Raw genomic sequence first — 23096 nt, forward strand, 5'->3', positions numbered from 1 at the left:
CACCATCTATTGTCACAGTCACCATCTACTGTCACAGCCACCATCTACTGTCACTAACCACCATCTACTGTCATAACCACCATCTATTGTCACAGTCACATCTATTGTCACAGTCACCATCTACTGTCATAGTCACCATCTATTGTCACAGTCACCATCTACTGTCACATACCCTATGTCATAACCACCATCTACTGTCATAACCACCATCTATTGTCACAGTCACCATCTACTGTCATAACCATCTACTGTCACAGTCACCATCTATTGTCACAGTCCATCTCTTCTCATAACCACCATCTACTGTCACAGTCAGCATCTACTGTCATAACCACCATCTACTGTCATAACCACCATCTATGTCACAGTCACCATCTACTGTCATAACCACCATCTACTGTCATAACCACCATCTACTGTCACCAGCCACCATCTATTGTCACAGTCACCATCTGCATGCAGTCACCATCTACTGTCATAACCATCTACTGTCATAACCACCATCTATTGTCACAGTCACCATCTATTGTCACAGTCACCATCTCTGTCATAACCACCATCTATTGTCACAGTCACCATCTATTGTCACAGTCACCATCTACTGTCACAGTCACCATCTACTGTCACAGTCACCTCTGAACCATCTACTGTCATAACCACCATCTACTGTCATAACCACCATCTACTGTCATAACCACCTCTATTAGTCCATCTCTGTCACAACCACCATCTACGTCACACTTGTCACAGTCACCATCTACTGTCACAGTCATCTACTGTCATAACCATCATCTGCCGTCAGCACACCATCTTATTGTCACAGTCGCACACTTACCCCATCTACTGTCATAACCACCATCTATTGTCACGTAGTCACCATCTACTGTCACAACCACCATCTACTGTCATAACCACCATCTATTGTCACAGTCACCAATGTCACAGTCACCATCTCTGTCATAACCATCATCTACTGTCACAGTCACCATCTACTGCATAACCATCTACTACCTTGTCACCATCTACTGTCACAGTCACCATCTACTGTCACAGTCACCATCTACTGTCACAGTCACCCTCTACTGTCATAACCATCTTTCCAGTCCATCTATTGTCCAGTCACCATCTATTGTCCGCCATCTTTCACACATCTACTGTCATAACCACCATCTACTCATAACCATCTACTGTCACAACCATCTACCGTCATAACCACCATCTATTGTCACAGTCACCATCTATTGTCAGATCACCTCTCGCACCTCATCTACTGTCACCATCTGTGTCACAGTCACCATCTGTCATTCACCATCTACTGTCTCACCACCATCTACCTCATAACCACCATCTACTGTCACCTTCACCATCTACTGTCATAACCACCATCTATGTCACAGTCACCATCTATTGTCACAGTCACATCTACTGTCATGCCCATCTACTGTCACAGTCACCATCTTTGTCACAGTCACCATCTACTGTCACAGTCACCATCTATTGTCACAGTCACCATCTACTGTCATAACCACCATCTACTGTCACAGCCACCATCTACTTCAAACCATCATCTACTGTCATAACCACCATCTATTGTCACAGTCACCATCTACTGTCACAACCACCATCTACTGTCATAACCATCATCTCTTCTCAGCCATCATCTACTGTCATAACCACCATCTGTTGTCAGTCACCATCTACTGTCATAACCATCATCTACTGTCATAGCCACCATCTACTGTCTAACCCATCTACTGTCATAACCATCATCTACTGTCATAACCACCATCTATGTCACAGTCACCATCTATTGTCACAGTCACCATCTACTGTCATAACCACCATCTATTGTCACAGTCACCATCTCTTATCACAGTCACCATCTATTGTCACAGTCACCATCTACTGTCACAGTCCACCATCTATTGTCCCCATCTCTACTGTCATAACCCATCTACTGTCATAACACCTCTCTGCATAACCATCATCTACTGTCATAACTCACCATCTATTGTCACAGTCTCCATCTACTGTCATAACCACCATCTACTGTCATAACCATCATCTACTGTCATAACCATCATCTACTGTCACCAGCCACCCTATTGTCACAGTCCCATCTACTGTCATAACCATCATCTACTGTCACAGTCCATCCTGTCATAACCACCATCTACTGTCACAGTCACCATCTACTGTCATAACCATCATCTACTGTCACAACCATCATCTACTGTCACCTCATCATCTACTGTCATAATCACCATCTTTGTCACAGTCACCATCTACTGTCATAACCACCATCTATTGTCAAGTCTCTACTGTCATAACCACCATCTACTGTCCATCACCATCTCTGTCATAACCATCATCTGTCATAACCATCATCTACTGTCATAACCACCATCTATTGTCAGTCACCATCTACTGTCATAACCATCTACTGTCACAGTCACCATCTACTGTCACAGTCACCATCTCTGTCTGTCACCATCTACTGTCATAACCATCATCTACCATAACCATCTATTGTCACAGTCACCATCTACTGTCATAACCACCATCTACTCACACCATCTCTGTCATAACCATCATCTACTGTCATAACCACCATCTATTGTCACAGTCACCATCTACTGTCATAACCATCATCTACTGTCACAGTCAGCATCTACTGTCACAGTCACCATCTATTGTCTCATCACCATCTACTGTCACCAACCACCATCTACTGTCATAACCACCATCTACTGTCATAACCACCATCTATTGTCACAGTCACCATCTGTTAAGTCACATCTACTGTCTAACCATCTACTGTCACAGTCACCATCTACTGCAACCTCTCTATTGTCATCACCATCTACTGTCACCGCCATCTACTGTCATAACCACCATCTACTGTCATAACCATCATCTACTGTCATAACCACCATCTACTGTCACAGTCACCATCTACTGTCATAACCACCATCTACTTCCAGGTCACCATCTATGTAACCATCATCTACTGTCATAACCACCATCTATTGTCACAGTCACCATCTGTCTGAACCACCATCTACTGTCACCATACCATCTACTGTCATTAACCATCATCTACTGTCATAACCACCATCTGTGTCACAGTCACCATCTACTGTCACCAACCATCATCCTGTACAGTCACCATCTACTGTCACAGTCACCATCTGTGTCTGATCACACACCATCTACTGTCTTAACCACCATCTACTGTCATCAACCACCATCTCTGTCATCATACCATCTCACTTCACAGTACCATCTATTGTCACAGTCTGCATCTACTGTCATAACCACCATCTACTGTCACAGTCACCATCTACTGCCATAACACATCTATTGTCACAGTCACCATCTACTGTCACCTCCATCTACTGTCATAACCTGCATCTACTGTCATAACCATCATCTATTGTCCACAGTCACCATCTACTGTCACAGTCTGCATCAGCTGTCATAACCACCATCTGCTGTCACAGTCTGCATCTACTGTCTAACCACCGTCTATATCACCGTCTGTCATAACCACCATCTACTGTCGCAACCACCATCTACTGTCATAGCCACATCTTACCGCCACCATCTACTGTCATTACCACCATCTGCTGTCACCACCACATACCACTGTCAACCACCATCTACTGTCACGCAACCATCTACTGTCATAACCACCATCTACTGTCACAGTCACCATCTGCTGTCATAACCACATCTACTGTCTTAACCACCATCTACTGTCACAGTATTACCACAATGTAACACACTATTACCACAGTTAACACACACTATTACCACAACACACACTATTACAATTATTTTATTACCACAGTTAACACACTATTACCACAGTTAACACACTATTACCACAGTTAACACACTATTACCACAGTTAACACTATTACCACAGTTAACACACTATACACAGTTAACACACTATTACCACAGGCTTTTTAGTAACACACTATTACCACAGTTAACACACTATTACCACAGTTAACACACTATTACAGTTAACACACACACTATTACACAGTTGCACACTATTACCACAGTTAACACACTATTACCACAGTTGACACACACTATTACCACAGTTGACACACTATTACCACAGTTAACACACACTATTACCACAGTTAACACTATTACCACAGTTAACACTATTACCACAGTTAACACATATTACACAGTTACACTATTACAGTTAACACACTATTACCACAGTTACACACTATTACCACAGTTAACACACTATTACCACAGTCTATACAATTAACACACACTATTACCACAGTTAACACACTATTACCACAGTACACTCTTACCACAGTTAACACACTATTACCACAGTTAACACACTATTACCACAGTTGCTACACACTATTACCACAGTTTAACACACTATTACCACAGTGACACACACTATACCACAGTTAACACACTATTACCACAGTTTACACACACTATTACCTCAGTTTAACACACACACTATTACAGTTAACACACACTATTCCATAGTTGCACACTATTACCACAACACACTATTCACAGTTAACACACTATTACCACAGTTAACACACTATTACAGTTCACACACTATTACCACAGTTAACACACTATTACCACAGTTAACACATTCCATTGCTATTACCACAGTTAACACACTATACCACAGTTAACACACTATTACCACAGTTGCTTTTACTTACGTACACTATTACAATTGACTTTACACTATCCACAGTTAACACACTATTACAGTTAACACACTATTACCCACAGTTACTTACACTATTACCACAGTTAACACTATACCACAGTTAACACACTATTACCACAGTAACACACACTATTACAACCTTTATTACACAGTTAACACACTATTACCACAGTTAACACACTATTACCACAGTTAACACACTATTACCACAGTTAACACACTATACCACGTTAACACACCCTTACCACAGTTAACACACTATTACCACAGTTGACACACTATTACCACAGTTAACACACTATTACCACAGTTAACACTATTTACCACGTTAACACACTATTACCACAGTTAACACACTATTACCACAGTTAACACACTATTACCACAGTTAACACACTATTACCACAGTTAACACACACTATTACCACAGTTAACACACATATTACCACAGTTACACACTATTACCACAGTTAACACACTATTACCACGTTAACACACTATTACCACAGTTAACACACTATTACCACAGTTAACACACAGTATTACCACAGTTGACACACTATTACCACAGTTATTAACTATTACCAGTTAACACACTATTACCACAGTTAACACACTATTACCACAGCCAATACACAGTATTACCACAGTTACACTATTACCACGTTAACACAATACTATTACCATCAGTTAACACATTACCACAGTTACACACTAGATTACCACAGTTGACACACTATTACCACAGTTAACACACTATTACCACAGTTAACACACTATACCACAGTTAACACACTATTACCACAGTTAACACACATTGTCATTAAGTAGTTAACACACTATTACCACAGTTAACACACTATTACCACAGTTAACACACACTACTACCACACTTTACACTATAACCACTATCACACAATATACCTGTATTACCACAGTTTACACACACTACTACCACACTTTACACTATAACCACTATCACACAATATACCTGTATTACCACAGTTAACACACACTACTACCACACTTTACACTATAACCACTATCACACAATATACCTGTATTACCACAGTTTACACACACTACTACCACACTTTACACTATAACCACTATCACACAATATACCTGTATTACCACAGTTAACACACACTACTACCACACTTTACACCATAACCACTATCACACAATATACATGTATTACCACAGTTAACACACACTACTACCACACTTTACACCACTACCATCACCACCATTCATGCTGGTAGGCGAGGGTGGTTGTCATGGCACCAGACAAATCAGTAGATAAAGTAGGTAGATTCAGCATGCCTGTTACATCACATTATTAATAAGACGTACCACTAAGTTCTTACAAGTTAAAACACTTAAAATTGTACCAAAACACGAACATGACAACACAAGTGTTTCCTGGGGCGAGCAACACACACCTCCTCCACCAATTACGAAATTTTGTGTGGGGTGAAACTGGTAAATGTGTTTTGTGTTATTCAGGCAGCGTGGAGGTATTGCAAGTGTCATGGGGTTGTTGCACAGGTACAGTAATTCTAGTGTGATTGCAACTCAAAGCAGGAAAGGAAATCGAAAACGTGGTCATAAGTGTTTGCGAGTGTGCTGATGGGTAGTGATGAGGCCATGTTGTGGTGATGGAGCTACCATGTGTGTGTGTGTGACCGTCAGGACTGAGGAACATAACTGCCTGGTGTGTGTTGCGGCCGTGTTTAAGTACAGTCATCTATTCATTATCTACGCAAGTCATGTTAGCCTGGACGGGACACCTGGCCTAGTCACTTGTGGACCCAGGTGGTCACCTCGACCCTGGGTGAAGGTGACCACCACCGTCACCTGTGTCACCTGCTGGGGGCAATACACACAGGTGAGCGTGCAGGGACAAGTGGGGTAGTCCAGGTGCGTCAGGTGAGGCTTGTGGGACCCCGGACAGGATGCAACAAGAGAGCCAGGTCCTACCCCTGCTGGTAGCCATACTGTCCGTAGGCGAAACCTTGCATGCCCAGGAACTGTTGGCCCTGCACCTGGGGCGGGTAGCCCTGAGGGTACCAGTAGCCCATCTGGCCCGCGTAGTTGTACGGGTACTGCGACCCCGGCAGCGGCTGCAAAGACAAGCATTCGGACACATCGGTCAGCGTCTGAAAGACACAGAAGGGGAGCCACTGACACACGGCAAACGACGACGGCGCCGCCCTGCGGGGAGCTGCGCCCACCGCTCTCATCAAAGTGAAAGAATTGTGAAGTGAAGGTGTTGTCAGCGGCGGCGTCAGTATCCCAGCAGGGCAAGACGCTGACGTGTCAGGGACACCTACCATGCAATCTGCCAGTCCTTGCTGACGAATCAATGATTCATCACTAGATCCCTGACACGTTCCTCTAAATATCTCTACAGTATCTCAACATTAAAGTAGTATACAAATTATTGATCAAATATTTATTACACCTAAAACTTAATAAACTCTGAATGACTTAATAATTATGGAAACCGTGAGAGTTAAGTAGCACGGTTAGTGACCAGGAGGAGATAGAAGTTTCATCTGGGAGATTAAGTGCGAGGTTTATAGTGACTAATTAAAAAAAATAATTAAGAAATGTGACCCAACATTCATGAATAAACTATAGAGTAAACCCTCCGTGACTTATGAGAGAACACTACTACAGAAGAGGACGGAAGCGTCACCTTGACCTCACCTGATCTGACCTGACCTGCTGGAGAAACACACTGTCAGCGATAGTGAAGGACTTAACTTAATCATAAGAGATAAATGAGAGACAATATGACCTACTAATAAGACATAAAAGAGACAATATGTCAAACTAAAAAGAGATAACAAGAGACAATATGTCCAACTAATAAGAGATAAAAAGAGACAAAATGACATACTAAGAAGAGATAAAAGAGACAATATGTCCAACTAATAAAAGATAAAAAGACACAATATGACCTACTAATAAGAGATAACAAGAGATAAAATGATCTACTAATAAGAGATAACAGAGACAACATGACATGCCATGAACCTATTAATAAGAGATAACAGAGACAACATGACCTGCCATGAACCTATTAATAAGAGATAACAGACAACAAGACCTGCCATGACCTACTAATAAGAGATAACAGAGAGAACATGACCTGCCATGAACCTATTAGTAAGAGATAAAAGACAACAACACCTGCCATGACCTAATAATAAGAGATAACAGAGAGAACATGACCTGCCATGAACCTATTAGTAAGAGATAACAGACAACAACACCTGCCATGACCTAATAATAAGAGATAACAGAGACAACATGACCAATTAATAAGAGATAACAGACAACAAGACCTGCCATGAACCTATTAATAAGAGATAACAGACAACAAGACCTGCAATGACCAATTAATAAGAGATAACAGACAACATGACCTGCAATGACCAATTAATAAGAGATAACAGACAACATGACCTGCCATGAACCTATTAGTAAGAGATAACAGACAACAAGACCTGCAATGACCAATTAATAAGAGATAACAGACAACAAGACCTGCCATGATCAATTAATAAGAGATAACAAACAACAAGACCTGCCATGACCTACTAATAAGAGATAACAGACAACAAGACCTGCCATGACCAATTAATAAGAAGAGATAACAGACAACAAGACCTGCCTGACCAATTAATAGAGATAACAGACATGACATGAACCTATTAATAAGAATAACAAGAGATAACAACGAACAACAACACCTGCCATGACCTAATAATAAGAGATAACAGAGACAACATGACCAATTAATAAGAGATAACAGACAACAAGACCTGCCATGACCTACTAATAAGAGATAACAGAGACAACATGACCTGCCATGACCTACTAATAAGAGATAACAGACAACAAGACCTGCCATGACCTACTAATAAGAGATAACAGACAACATGACCTGCCATGACCTACTAATAAGAGATAACAGACAACATGACCTGCCATGACCTACTAATAAGAGATAACAGACAACAAGACCTGCCATGACCTACTAATAAGAGATAACAGACAACAAGACCTGCCATGACCTACTAATAGAGAATAACAGACAACAAGACCTGCATGACCTGCTAATAAGAGATAACAGACCACAAGACCTGCCGACCTACTAATAAGAGTAACGAACAACAAGACCTGCCATGACCTACTAATAAGAGCTAACAGACAACAAGACCTGCCATGACCTACTAATAAGAGCTAACGAACAACATACTACTAATAGAGATAACAGACAACAAGACCTGCCATGACCTACTAATAAGAGCTAACAGACAACAAGACCTGCCATGACCTACTGATAAGAGATAACAGACAACATGACCTGCCATGACCTACTAATAAGAGATAACAAACAACAAAATTACTGCCATGACCTACTAATAAGAGCTAACAGACAACATGACCTGCCATGACCTGCTAATAAGAGATAACAGACAACAAGACCTGCCATGACCTACTAATAAGAGATAACAGACAACATGACCTGCCATGACCTACTAATAAGAGATAACAGAGACAACAAGACCTGCCATGACCTACTAATAAGAGATAAGACAAAATGACCAACCATGATCTACTAATAAGAGAAAACAGACAACATGACCTACCATGATATACTAATAAGAAATAACAGACAACATGACCTACCATGACCTACTATTAAGAGATAACAGACAATACGACCTACTAATAAGAGCTAACAGACAACATGACCTACCATGACCTACTAATAAGAGATAACAGACATGACCTACTAATGAGGGATAACAGACAACATAACCTACTAATGAGAGATAACAGACAACATGACCTACTAATAAGAGATAACAGACAACATGACCTGCCATGACCTACTAATAAGAGATAACAGACAACATGACCTGCCATGACCTACTAATGAGAGATAACAGACAACATGACCTACTAATAAGAGATAACAGACAACATGACCTACTAATAAGAGACAACAGACAACATGACCTACTAATGAGAGATAACAGACAACATGACCTACTAATAAGAGATAACAGACAACATGACCTACTAATAAGAGATAACAGACAACATGACCTACTAATGAGAGATAACAGACAACATGACCTACTAATAAGAGATAACAGACAATATGACCTACTAATAAGAGATAACAGACAACATGACCTACTAATGAGAGATAACAGACAACATGACCTACTAATAAGAGATAACAGACAACATGACCTACTAATGAGAGATAACAGACAACATGACCTGCTAATAAGAGATAACAGACAACATGACCTGCCATGACCTACTAATAAGAGATAACAGACAACATGACCTACTAATGAGAGATAACAGACAACATGACCTACTATTAAGAGATAACAGACAACATGACCTACTAATAAGAGATAACAGACAACATGACCTACTAATGAGAGATAACAGACAACATGACCTACTATTAAGAGATAACAGACAACATGACCTACTAATGAGAGATAACAGACAACATGACCTACTAATGAGAGATAACAGACAACATGACCTGCTAATAAGAGATAACAGACAACATGACCTAACATGACCTACTAATAAGAGATAACAGACAACATGACCTTCTAATGAGAGATAACAGACAACATGACCTACAAATAAGAGACAACAGACAACATGACCTACTAATGAGATAACAGACAACATGACCTACTAATAAGAGATAACAGACAACATGACCTACTAATAAGAGATAACAGACAACATGACCTACTAATAAGAGATAACAGACAACATGACCTACTAATAAGAGATAACAGACAACATGACCTACTAATGAGAGATAACAGACAACATGACCTACTAATAAGAGATAACAGACAATATGACCTACTAATAAGAGATAACAGACAACATGACCTACTAATGAGAGATAACAGACAACATGACCTACTAATAAGAGATAACAGACAACATGACCTACTAATGAGAGATAACAGACAACATGACCTGCTAATAAGAGATAACAGACAACATGACCTGCCATGACCTACTAATAAGAGATAACAGACAACATGACCTACTAATGAGAGATAACAGACAACATGACCTACTATTAAGAGATAACAGACAACATGACCTACTAATAAGAGATAACAGACAACATGACCTACTAATGAGAGATAACAGACAACATGACCTACTATTAAGAGATAACAGACAACATGACCTACTAATGAGAGATAACAGACAACATGACCTACTAATGAGAGATAACAGACAACATGACCTGCTAATAAGAGATAACAGACAACATGACCTGCCATGATCTACTAATAAGAGATAACAGACAACATGACCTGCTGCGACCTACCAATGAGAGATAACAGACAACATGACCTGCCAGACCTACTAATGAGATAACAGACAACATGACCTACTAATGAGAGAGATAACAGACAACATGACCTACTAATAAGAGATAACAGACAACATGACCTGCCATGACCTACTAATAAGAGATAACAAACAACATGACCTGCCATGACCTACTATTAAGAGATAACAGACAACATGACCTGCCATGACCTACTAATAAGAGATAACAGACAACATGACCTACTAATGAGAGATAATAGACAACATGACCTACTAATAAGAGCTAACAGACAACATGACCTGCCATGACCTACTATTAAGAAATAACAGACAACACGACCTACTAATAAGAGCTAACAGACAACATGACCTGCCATGACTTACTAATAAGAGCTAACAGACAACATGACTTGCCATGACCTACTACTAAGAGATAACAGACATCATGACCTGCCATGACCTACTAATAAGAGATAACCGACAACATGACCTACTAATGAGAGATAACAGACAACATGACCTACTAATAAGAGCTAACAGACAACATGACCTGCCATGACCTACTATTAAGAAATAAAAGACAACACGACCTACTAATAAGAGCTAACAGACAACATGACCTGCCATGACCTAGTAATAAGAGCGAACAGACAACATGACCTGCCATGACCTACTAATAAGAGATAACAGACAACATGACCTACTAATAAGAGATAACAGACAACATGACCTACTAATAAGAGCTAACAGACAACATGACCTGCCATGACCTACTAATAAGAGCTAACAGACACACGACCTACTAATAAGAGATAACGAGACAGCATGACCTACTAATAAGAGCTAACAGACAACATGACCTGCCATGACCTACTAATAAGAGCTAACAGACAACATGACCCACCATGACCTACTAATAAGAGATAACAGACAACATGACCCACCATGACCTACTAATAAGAGCTAACAGACAACATGACCTACCATGACCTACTAATAAGAGATAACAGACAACATGACCTGCCATGACCTACTAATAACAGCTAACAGACAACATGACCTACCATGACCTACTAATAAGAGATAACAGACAACATGACCTGCCATGACCTACTAATAAGTTGTTAACAGACCTTTTGACCTACTAATAAGTTTTTAACAGACCTTTTGACCTACTAATAAGAGATAACAGACACCATGACCTACCATGACAAACTAATAAGAGACCTACTAATAAGAGGTAAGACAACATGACCTCCCATGACCTACTAATCAGAGATAACAGACACAGACAACATGACCTACTAATAGGAGATAATAGAGATATATAGAGAAAGAGACAACATGACCTACCATGACCTGCGTGGTGACTGGGGTGTTGTTTGGGTCACCAGATTCCTTGCCCCAGGAGCACTTGACGGGCTGGCCATTAATCTCAGAGTTGTGCACGGAGACGATGGCGTGGGTAGCTGACTCCTTGGTCGAGAACCTGTAGGGGGTGCACACTCTTAGTACACCTGGTATTATGGATGGGGGGTTATGATGTCAAGGGTGATATTGTTAGAGGTCACATGAGGTCAAGGGTGATATTGTTAGAGGTCACTTGAGGTTAAGGGTGATATTATTAAAAGTCACATGAGGTCAAGGGTGATATTATTAGAGGTCACATGAGGTAAGGGGGTGTATTATCAGAGTTAACATGAGGTAAGGGGCTGTATTATCAGAGGTCATATGAGGTCAAGGGGTCTATTATCAGAGGTCACATGAATCAAGGGGTGTATTATCAGAGGTTACATGAGGAGGTTAAGAGATGTATTATCAGAGGTTACATGAGGAGGTTAAGGGATGTATTATCAGGTCACATGAGGTCAGGGGTTGTATTATCAGAGGTCACATGAGGTTAAGGGATGTATTTTCAGAGGTCACATGAGGTTAAAGGCCGTATTACCAGAGGTCACACGAGTAGGTCAGAGGCTGTATTACCAGAGGTCACAGGAAGTCAAGGACTGTAGAACGTCAACCGTACTCAGGTACCAAAGAGCAGGTCACTAGAACACATCAATATGTACGTCAGCTAAAGGGTTAACACACACACACACACACACACACACACACACACACACACACATGTTAAGTGTCAACCTCGGAGCTGCCCTTTGACTTAGCACCACCACCACCTTGTGTACCAGATAAGTAGTGTTGTGTGATGCCTAAACTGCCCCAAACGGACAGTCAGGCCTACGGGACCCACCGTCAACCAAAACAAACCTCGTGTATCGTACCGTAAAATTGGTTCCAGCAAAATGTAAGCCACTACTGTACAGCTTAATGTGGGGTGAGCCTGCCCCACACTCACCCATAACACATTAAGCTTGAAGACTCACTACACTTTACTAGCGAGAGGCTTGATGTAAAGTCCTCATTATAAAAATCAACTAAAAATCATGAGCATATATACGTAATAAACATTGTTATTTCCCCCATATTGTACTTGTTTCCGTAAACATGAGAAAACACAAAGTTAATAACGCAGTAAACTTAGTGTGTATCCTCTGACTGCATCACGTTCTGGTAACCTTATAATAACGAGTCGTCTCTCCACCCTCTCTCTCTCTGTCTTACTAAACATTTCATACGTACATTTATTGATAAAAAATAGATAAATAACGCAGGCAATAACTCCTACCAAATATTACTGGAAGCAAAGCCACCTGGTGACTGGTCACGTGTAATACCTCTTCCCTCTCCGCCACACACAGTTGAACGCTTGTCAAGACTGGTGTGAAATTCTACAGAAACTGGCAGTCGAATTACAAATTAGACATTACACTCACATTATACCGGTCGCTTTATACTACCGTAAAGCCGAGTCGTGAACGGGGGAGGCGGAAGGGAGGAAAATATAGAACTTGATCCAGTATGTTCTCTAGAAAATCACTAGACAACTTCAAAAGGCCACATGTACATGACACTTGTTGTTGGTGCACAATTGAAAGTAAATTCAGTTTAAACAGAGGAGTTGGTTATACAGACAGGTCATTCTACACGGACGTCGGGGGAAATAAAAGTAAACACGCTCAGGTGGTCGGTTCCTGTGTTAGCGAGCGCCTCGACGACCGGGATAATTTCCTCACAAAGATATGTTCTGAACTTCAGTCAATCAAGACTGCTGGTCAGAGAGCTGTTTATCCCAGCTAAAAACGAGTACGAAGTTCTAATTCAGCTTAAAATCACTGAAACAGGTGCGCCACTCACCCATATATTTACACACTGCAGCAAGTGGTGAGGAATTCAGAGAAGTTTCAGTAGGAAGGATCAAGTCGCTACACAACCTAACTTACCGTAACAACATTCCTACATTACTTCATCTCAGTGTTTAACCAAGCCTCGTGCCAGAAGAAAGTCCGTTATGTTGCACTTAATTAATCCTAAACCAAACAGTGGTAAAATGATGCACGGCTGAATCTAACTAAATTACAATAAACTAAGACTAAATATGAAGTAAACTTTACTCAAGACAAACTTAAAACAAAATGTAAAGAATCAAAACAATCAAAAGAACATAAGGAGTCTGCAATAGGTCGGTTGGCCTGTGCAACATGGCAGCTCCTGTCGAGAGTTACTACCACTCTCTATCATCCATGAATCTATCCAGCCTCCTTTTGAAACTTTCCAGCGTTCCAGCACTTACTACAAAGTTGCTAAGCTTGTTCCACTCGTCCACCACCCTATTTGTGAACCAGTTCCTTCCTATCTCCCTCCTAAACCTAAACTTATCCAACTTAAATCCGTTGCTCCGAGTCCTATCCTGCTCGGATATTATAAGCACTTTATCTATATCCCCTTTGTTGATTCCTTTCACCCACTTAAATACTTCTATCATACCTCCCCGCACTCTTCGTCTTTCTAGGGAATGCAAATTTAGTTTCTTTAACCTATCCTGATATGGAAGGTTTCTAAGTCCCGGAATTATTTTCGTCATTCTTCGCTGCACCGACTCTAGTGAATTGATATCCATTCTATAATAAGGGCACCAGGACTGAACCGCATAATCGAGGTGCGGCCTGACTAGCGCAAGATATAGTTGCAATAAGACCTCTGCACTCTTATTGCTTACACTTCTAGATATAAAACCCAATACTCTGTTTGCCTTACTTCGAACATTAACGCACTGTTTTCTAGGCCGTAGGTCCGGGCTTACAAGTACCCCTAGGTCTCTTTCACAAGTCGACTTCTCTAGGTTGATGTTGTTAAGGGTGTATACATTGACAGTATTTGTTCTTCCAATATTAAGTACGCTGCACTTGCTGGTGTTGAATTTCATTTGCCATTTTTCAGACCACCCCTGCAGTTTATTTAGATCCTCCTGTAATGCATTTGCATCCTGCCCTGAATTAATCTGCCGCCCTATTTTGGTGTCATCTTCGAGCTTGCTTATGTCACTGCTGATCCCAGTATCTAGACCGTTTATGTAGATTATGAACAAGAGTGGGCCTAGTACTGACCCCTGGGGAACCCCACTGGTTACACGGCCCCACTCAGATTTAACACCATCTACACTGACCCTCTGCGTTCTATCGGTGAGCCATGATTTTATCCAATTTAAAACTTTCCCCTCGATACCATGAGCCTTAACTTTTCTCAGAAGCCTCTGATGCGGTACTCTGTCAAATGCTTTGCTAAAGTCTAAGTAAATAACATCGTAATTTTCGTCATTATCAAATACCTCGAAGACTTTCCTAAAAAACGTCAGCAGATTTGTTAGACAAGATTTTCCCTTTGTAAACCCATGTTGAGAGTCGTAGATTAATTTGCTTTTCTCTAAATGCGATCGGATGCTATCTGCTATAATTGATTCAAGAAATTTCCCCACTACTGACGTCAAACTGATCGACTGGTAATTTGACGCTGATGCACTGTCTCCCTTTTTGAATATGGGCACTACATTTACCGGTTTCAACAAGTCTGGCACAACTCCCGTGTCTAGTGATTTTGTAAATAAATTTACGAGGGGTCCGCTAATCTGTTTCCTACACTCTCAAAACTTTAGGGAAAATTTCATCTGGCCCTGGGGATTTTGTCTTCTTTAATTTATTTATCCTCTTAAGAACATCCTCTTTTCTGATAGTGACATTCTTTAATTTCTCTTCTTCCTTTCCCCAAAATATCGGTTCCACCTCTGGAATTTCCTCGTGAATTTCTTCTGTGAAAACTGATAAGAAGTAGCTGTTCAATGCTTTGCTTATTTCTTCACTGCCATTTATCACTTCCCCCCTGCCTGTCTTTAAAGGCCCAACTTTGTCCTTGACCTTTGTTCTATATACCTGGAGGCTTAAGAGGCTTTATTTTCATGGTGACCTCAACTCCATCCACCCCACTAAATCAAACTTGAATCACTTGATGTTATATTGTGCACTTCACAACTAAGACCTTTAAGCACGTATTCTGGAATGGAATATAAACCAGTAATTAACAAATTAAAATAAAAGTTATATATAGAAACTACTCAACGGTACATTGTTGTCGATAACCACGACTTGTGCGTCCGTGTGTGTGTGTGTTGAGTCAGGTCACGTCCGCCAAGCTCTCCATACTCCTCCCACACGCCAATGGCTGTAATTAAGGCTGTCTGAAATGAGCAGTTATCTCAAAATACATTTTCGAGTCCTTTGTGTATGTGTGTGTGTTTTGAAAGATCTCATTTATTACTGCTAGTGTGTGTGTGTGTGTGTGTGTGTGTGTGTGTAAATTTTATTGGTATATGACGGCGTGTACGTTTATGTACAATCTCGTTCAAGATTCTTCGAACACTGCTGGAGACAGCTGGCAACTCAAGGCCGTTTGTTTACTATAGTACGTAATAAAAATTACGAATAAATGTAAAAGTGATCGGTGATTGGTTACTTAGTTCCCTGTTGCTTAATTAATGGTTGGGCTTTGTTGTTCCGTATTATATTATACTACGTACTACAGTAAACAAACGGCCTTGAGTTGTCAGCCGTCTTGCAGTGTTCGAAGAATCTTGAACGAGACTATACGTGTATGACTCATCCACACATGAACCCCCCACACACACACACACACACTTGGGGAAAACTCAACGAAATACTGGGGCGTAGAGCCGTATTGTAGCCTCAACCGCCTTACTTCCCCCAAAAAACTTACAACATTAAATTTTTCCCCTTAGCTGGAGATGAGAGCACGCATCTAGTTACGACAGTCTTAACGCAATTTCGACGCCATTTGGCCATCTTTGAGTGGTGGGTTATGTAAGGCAGTTAGTTGCTTCTCACATCACGAAGGACGGAGCTAAGAGTAGGGAATTAAACATAAGAGCTTCTCAGATTCCTGGCGCGGCCCTCCACCACCACCTACTACTACCATCATCAGCATCTCCCAGCACCATCACCACCAGAATCACCACCACTTCCACCTCTTATCACCACCTCCTATCAGTCACCACCCCCTACCACCACCACCATCACCCCCACGCTCATCTTATGACGCTGTATCTAACCTGTACAGAAACACTGCCTCGGGGAACTGCATTCTTTATGACAAAAAAAACCCGGATCTGGCGGCCAAGTAATCATCCCGGCCACAATTATCCGCCATAACACCGAATTATCACACTTTTAAAAACTCGGGATGTAATCACAGGATACAACAGACTACACCCCGTGACGTAATCCAGGGGTCTATGATATGATTGGTTGGTGTCGTAGAGTCCTGCGGAGGAGGTAAGATGGCCAAAAGCTGAAACGCCACACCCACCTGACGAAGGCGTAGCCTTTGTCCTTGAAGACCCGGATCTCGTGTATCTGTCCATAAGGCGCGAAGGTTTTCTGCATGAGCTCCTCTGACAGACCGTTGGTGATACCCCCGCAGTACACGGTGCAGTTGGTGGGTGACGACTGGTTGTACACGTCGTCGAATGTCAGCGGCTTCTGATTGGCTGTGGACAAAGAAAAACAAACATGAGTCGGTGTGAAGAAACATAAACCTAGACACATTGAGGCCAGCTGTTGCTCCCTTCTCTCTACCAACTACCTACTCTCATTATTTATATGTGAGCCAAGTTCAACTTAGTGTTTGAGTGAATTTTAGCAAATTTTGAACTACTGCTTCAAAAACCCTCAATATATCCTTTGTTTTAATTAATTATAAGATTATTTTGCTTGAATAAATTCTTTCATTGACCTTTAAGTTATTTCACACAAGGTTAAACTGAATTAAGATAGTTCTACGTTAAGTAAAATAACAAGTATGAAAGCATCAAAAAATAAATGAATTCTGATATAAAGTTTCCGCAGACTTCTAACACAATGTCAGGTGTTTTTTGGTACACTGTATATTTACGTTCAGTGTGTGTGTGTGTGTGTGTGTGTGTGTGTGTGTGTGTGTGTGTGTCAGTGTTTCTCCATGAGTAATTATTTTCATGTAAGCATTTAGGATTGTAAGCTAAACGATAGTGTCTGGTACCGTACCTGGAAGTGAGGTCTTGTACACTAATTTAGGGTTTACGGTACTCCTCTGCACTGTACATGCCAGGTAAGAGCAATTGTACTCACCGTGTACACCTCTAATTGAAGCTCTGCAAGGTTCTGTACACCCAGGTTCGAGCAGCTATACACACAGACACACAGTACACCTCCCTCACAACTATCTCACCAGTACATAAACACACACACACACAGACGCTCACTAAGAAGAATGAACCAGTAGGCGAAATACTTAAAGCCAACTTTATTACACTCTTCTCGTCCCAGTCTAATTTTGTCTGGTGCAATAACCCAGCCTAGGCAAGCTTAACCCATGACCATCGTAACGTTGATAGACCCTCAATAAGATTTTTTTATTTAGAAGTTTTGATTTAGTAGTAGTCAAGCGACCACACCCATAAAGGTTCTTATAGTTAATTTGACATATCAAAACACGTTCTGTACTTGTGTCGTTACGGTATAGTCTCAGTCTTGACCACCAAACTTGTGCTGTAGTTTAAGTGAGACAGTAACTTTGATGTTGTGTCTAAAAGGATAACATAAAGTAGGACTCCTCAAGACTGCAGGGGTACGACTCCCAACTCTCCCTCTGGCAAGATTCTCAAAGGTTTGCGTGAAATGCTTTCGTCTAAACTGAATACGAGAGAACACATCCATCTGGCTCACAATATATTTCAGAGTACTGTACCTCAGTGCTGGCGGCCGGAGTGGCGTGGCCTCAAAATTTACAAGCCTTCGTCGCTACCTCGCCCAGGTGAGCTTATTGTATATCCAGGTCACGAGGAAATATTATAAAAAAAATATTTTTTTTTAGAATCCACACCCTGGGAGTTGAGACCAGTATGAGTATATATCTAATGCTACAGTCAACTCGTGAAGGCTCATCACACCAGAGGCTGACCGGTGGGTAATTTCGAACCCAAGTGAAATAAATATGTAACTTTAATTTTATATGTATACGGAATCACACGATTTAATAGTGTTACCTGTACTGTGGCTGGTGAGTGCTTGTGTACCGCAATTACTTTTAAATCCTTAGCTACACCTGTGCCTGTACTGTGGCTGGTGAGTGCTTGTGTACCGCAATTACTTTTAAATCCTTAGCTACACCTGTGCCACTACCTGGTTTATTGCTCCTAAGTGTTTGAGTATTGTGTCTGTATCTCTGACTGTACTGCTAGTTTCTGAAATAAGGAATAGTATGATATATGTGGAGGTGTCTCGGGTGGTGGGCATGCGTGGGAGTCATGTGCCCATATCACTGGGGCATGGATTATTTATCATAGCAGCTGGTACAAGAGGTTATATATAAGAGAGAATATAAGAGTTACTGTTGCAGTTTATGCATTAATTATATATAAAAGAAGATACAAAATATCGTGGCAATTGTTATTATAAAACTATAAAAATGAAGAGATTCAAATACCGTGTTGGTTGTTAAAAATAAAAGGGTATATATATATATATATATATATATATATATATATATATATATATATATATATATATATATATATATATATATATATATATATATATATATATATATATATATGATGAAGATTCGGATGCCGTAGTAGTTGTCACATAGAACTATGGAAGTAAAAGATCTAAGTATCGTGAGTGGAGGTTGTTATAGGGATTATTGAAAACAAATATTCATATCTCGTGGCAGTCTATGTTAGTGCCTGTGTTATCAGCCCTACAGTGGTTTGAGGTCACGACACAACATAATAGTTGGTCACCGGGCAGTCCACAACACCCCTCCGTACTCTGAATATTTTTATTTTGTCAAAGGTCTGTGTTGTGAGCTGAGGACACAGCACAGTTTATTCAGTATCAAGGATGATGTTTGCTACACCTTGCTGACTGGAGTATGGTGAGCTCACAGCACAGGATAACACTGATAACACGAGCGTGTGGGAGACAGTGAGGGAGAGCGTGACGGACACCTCCTCGTAGTGCGAGACTCCACTAACTGTACAGAACAGTACACAAGAACGCATCTACCTGCCTCATTAAGCTACCACACCACAAAAACCGAAAGTGGCGTCCAGGCTATAAGAACATAAGAAGAAAATAAGGAGTCTGCAATAGGCCGGTTGGCCTGTGCATGGCAGCTCCTGTCGAGAGTTACTACCACTCTCTATCATCGAGATGCGTTCTTTTGTTATGTTCAGTTAGTGGCAAGAATTTGTACTATAAACTATGAGAATATTGAGCCAGAAGGGCGTGAGTGTCCCTGTGTTAGGCACGCTCTGCCTCTGTCTCCCCTCAACACCCCCATATATATATATATATATATATATATATATATATATATATATATATATATATATATATATATATATATATATATATATATATAAGTTTAGTTAAATACATGCAGACTATAAGATTCGGACTGTATATATATATATATATATATATATATATATATATATATATATATATATATATATATAGAATGTAAGTCTAAAACGGTCCATACTGCAAAACAAATTAACCACAAGGTCAGACGGGAGATGCCAGAGTAAACAAGGAGCTAAAAAAAAGTGAGGTGAGGTAAGGTGAGGGAGATGACGTCAGAGGTCAGGTCAGGACACAACCCAACATAACATGAGACGGAGGAAGAGGAAAAATTAAAAAAAAGCAAGCACCAAAAAAAGAGGAAGATTCGGTAAAAGGTATAATAATGATGATAATAATAATAATAATAATAATGATAATAATAAATAATAATAGTAATAATGATAATAATAATAATAAAAAAAGAATAAAATAATAAAAGTTAAAATGAAAGAGACTTACATAACATTCACACTGACACGTTATTACTGCCGCCCTTCGATGCTGAAAGAATTAGAAGCTATTCAATGTTGGGCCTAAATTTATATGTAAGAAAATAATAATAACATATGGATGGCATAGTAAGTTTATATATAAAAAGTACTTGGCTAACTGAACTACCTTATGCAGTGTGGTATTATATATGTCAACATGAAGGATAAACAGAGATACTACATGTAAACAATACAAACATTGAGAAAATAAACACGACATTAACTCGCGAATCATTCGATTGATTCACTCTGAACGACACCAACTAAACGACTCTTTAGCATAACGAACAATGATCAACGCCTGACACCCCCATCCCGCAGTATGTTTATGGACGCTACGCCAGACGTTAGAACTGCCTACGATGGCGATCTGGCGAGGCCCTAGAAAATGTTTAAACCACCATCACCGAGTGTTTGGTATACTGGAGACGAGGTGCTGAGTAGCCCTGGAGCTTTATGAACAGACAACACACAGACACGACACACAACACTACACACAGACACAACACACAGACACAACACACAGACACAACACTACACACACAGACAACACACAGACACAACACACAGACACAACACTACACACACAAGACAACACAGACACAACACAGACACAACACTACACACACAGACACAACACACAACACTACACACAACACTACACACAACACAGACACAACACTACACACACAGACAACAAGACACAACACACAGACACAACCTACACACACAGACAACACAGACAAGCACAGACAACACCACACACACAGACACAACACACAACACTACACACAACACACTACACACACACAACACACAGACACAACACTACACACAACACTACACACAACACACAGACACAACACTACACACAACACTACACACAACACACAGACACAACACTACACACACAGACACGACACACAGACACAACACACAAAGACACAACACACAACACGACACACAACACTACACACACAACACACAGACACAACACTACACACACAGACACAACACACATACACAACACACAGACACAACCACTACACACACAGACACAACACACACAGACACAACACACAGACACAACACACAACACTACACACACAGACACAACACACAGACACAACACACAGACACAACACACACACAGACACAACACACAGACACAACACACAGACACAACACACAGACACAACACACAGACTACACAGACACAACACAGACACAACACACAGACACAACACTACACACACAGACAACACACAGACACGACACACAACACTACACACAGACACAACACTACACACACACACAACACACAAACACAACACTACACACACACAGACAACACACAGACACGACACACAACACTACACAACACTACACACACACACAAACACAACACTACACACAGACAACACACACAGACACAACACAGACACAACACTACACACACACAGACACAACACAGACACAACACTACACACAGACAACATACACACAGACACAACACAGACACAACACTACACACAGACACAACACAAGACACAACACTACACACACACAGACAACACACACAGACACGAC

The 23096-nt window shown here is 40.6% G+C and overlaps 1 protein-coding gene across 1 annotated transcript in view; it reads right to left on the bottom strand.

Moving 5' to 3' along the window:
* The window catches only part of LOC121864468 (nucleolysin TIA-1-like), a 132179-nt gene that overhangs the window by 26898 nt on the left and 82185 nt on the right, over positions 1–23096 (bottom strand). The window contains exons 3-6 of the mRNA XM_042363487.1: positions 17936–18116; positions 12515–12650; positions 7460–7474; positions 6728–6906 (exon numbers count right to left, since the gene is read on the bottom strand). Coding sequence (XP_042219421.1) covers positions 6728–6906; positions 7460–7474; positions 12515–12650; positions 17936–18116 — 511 coding nt within the window. The remainder of the gene's footprint in view (positions 1–6727; positions 6907–7459; positions 7475–12514; positions 12651–17935; positions 18117–23096) is intronic.

This window comes from Homarus americanus, unplaced genomic scaffold, assembly GCF_018991925.1.
Source record: "Homarus americanus isolate GMGI-L3 unplaced genomic scaffold, GMGI_Hamer_2.0 scaffold25860, whole genome shotgun sequence".
NCBI lineage: Eukaryota > Metazoa > Arthropoda > Malacostraca > Decapoda > Nephropidae > Homarus > Homarus americanus.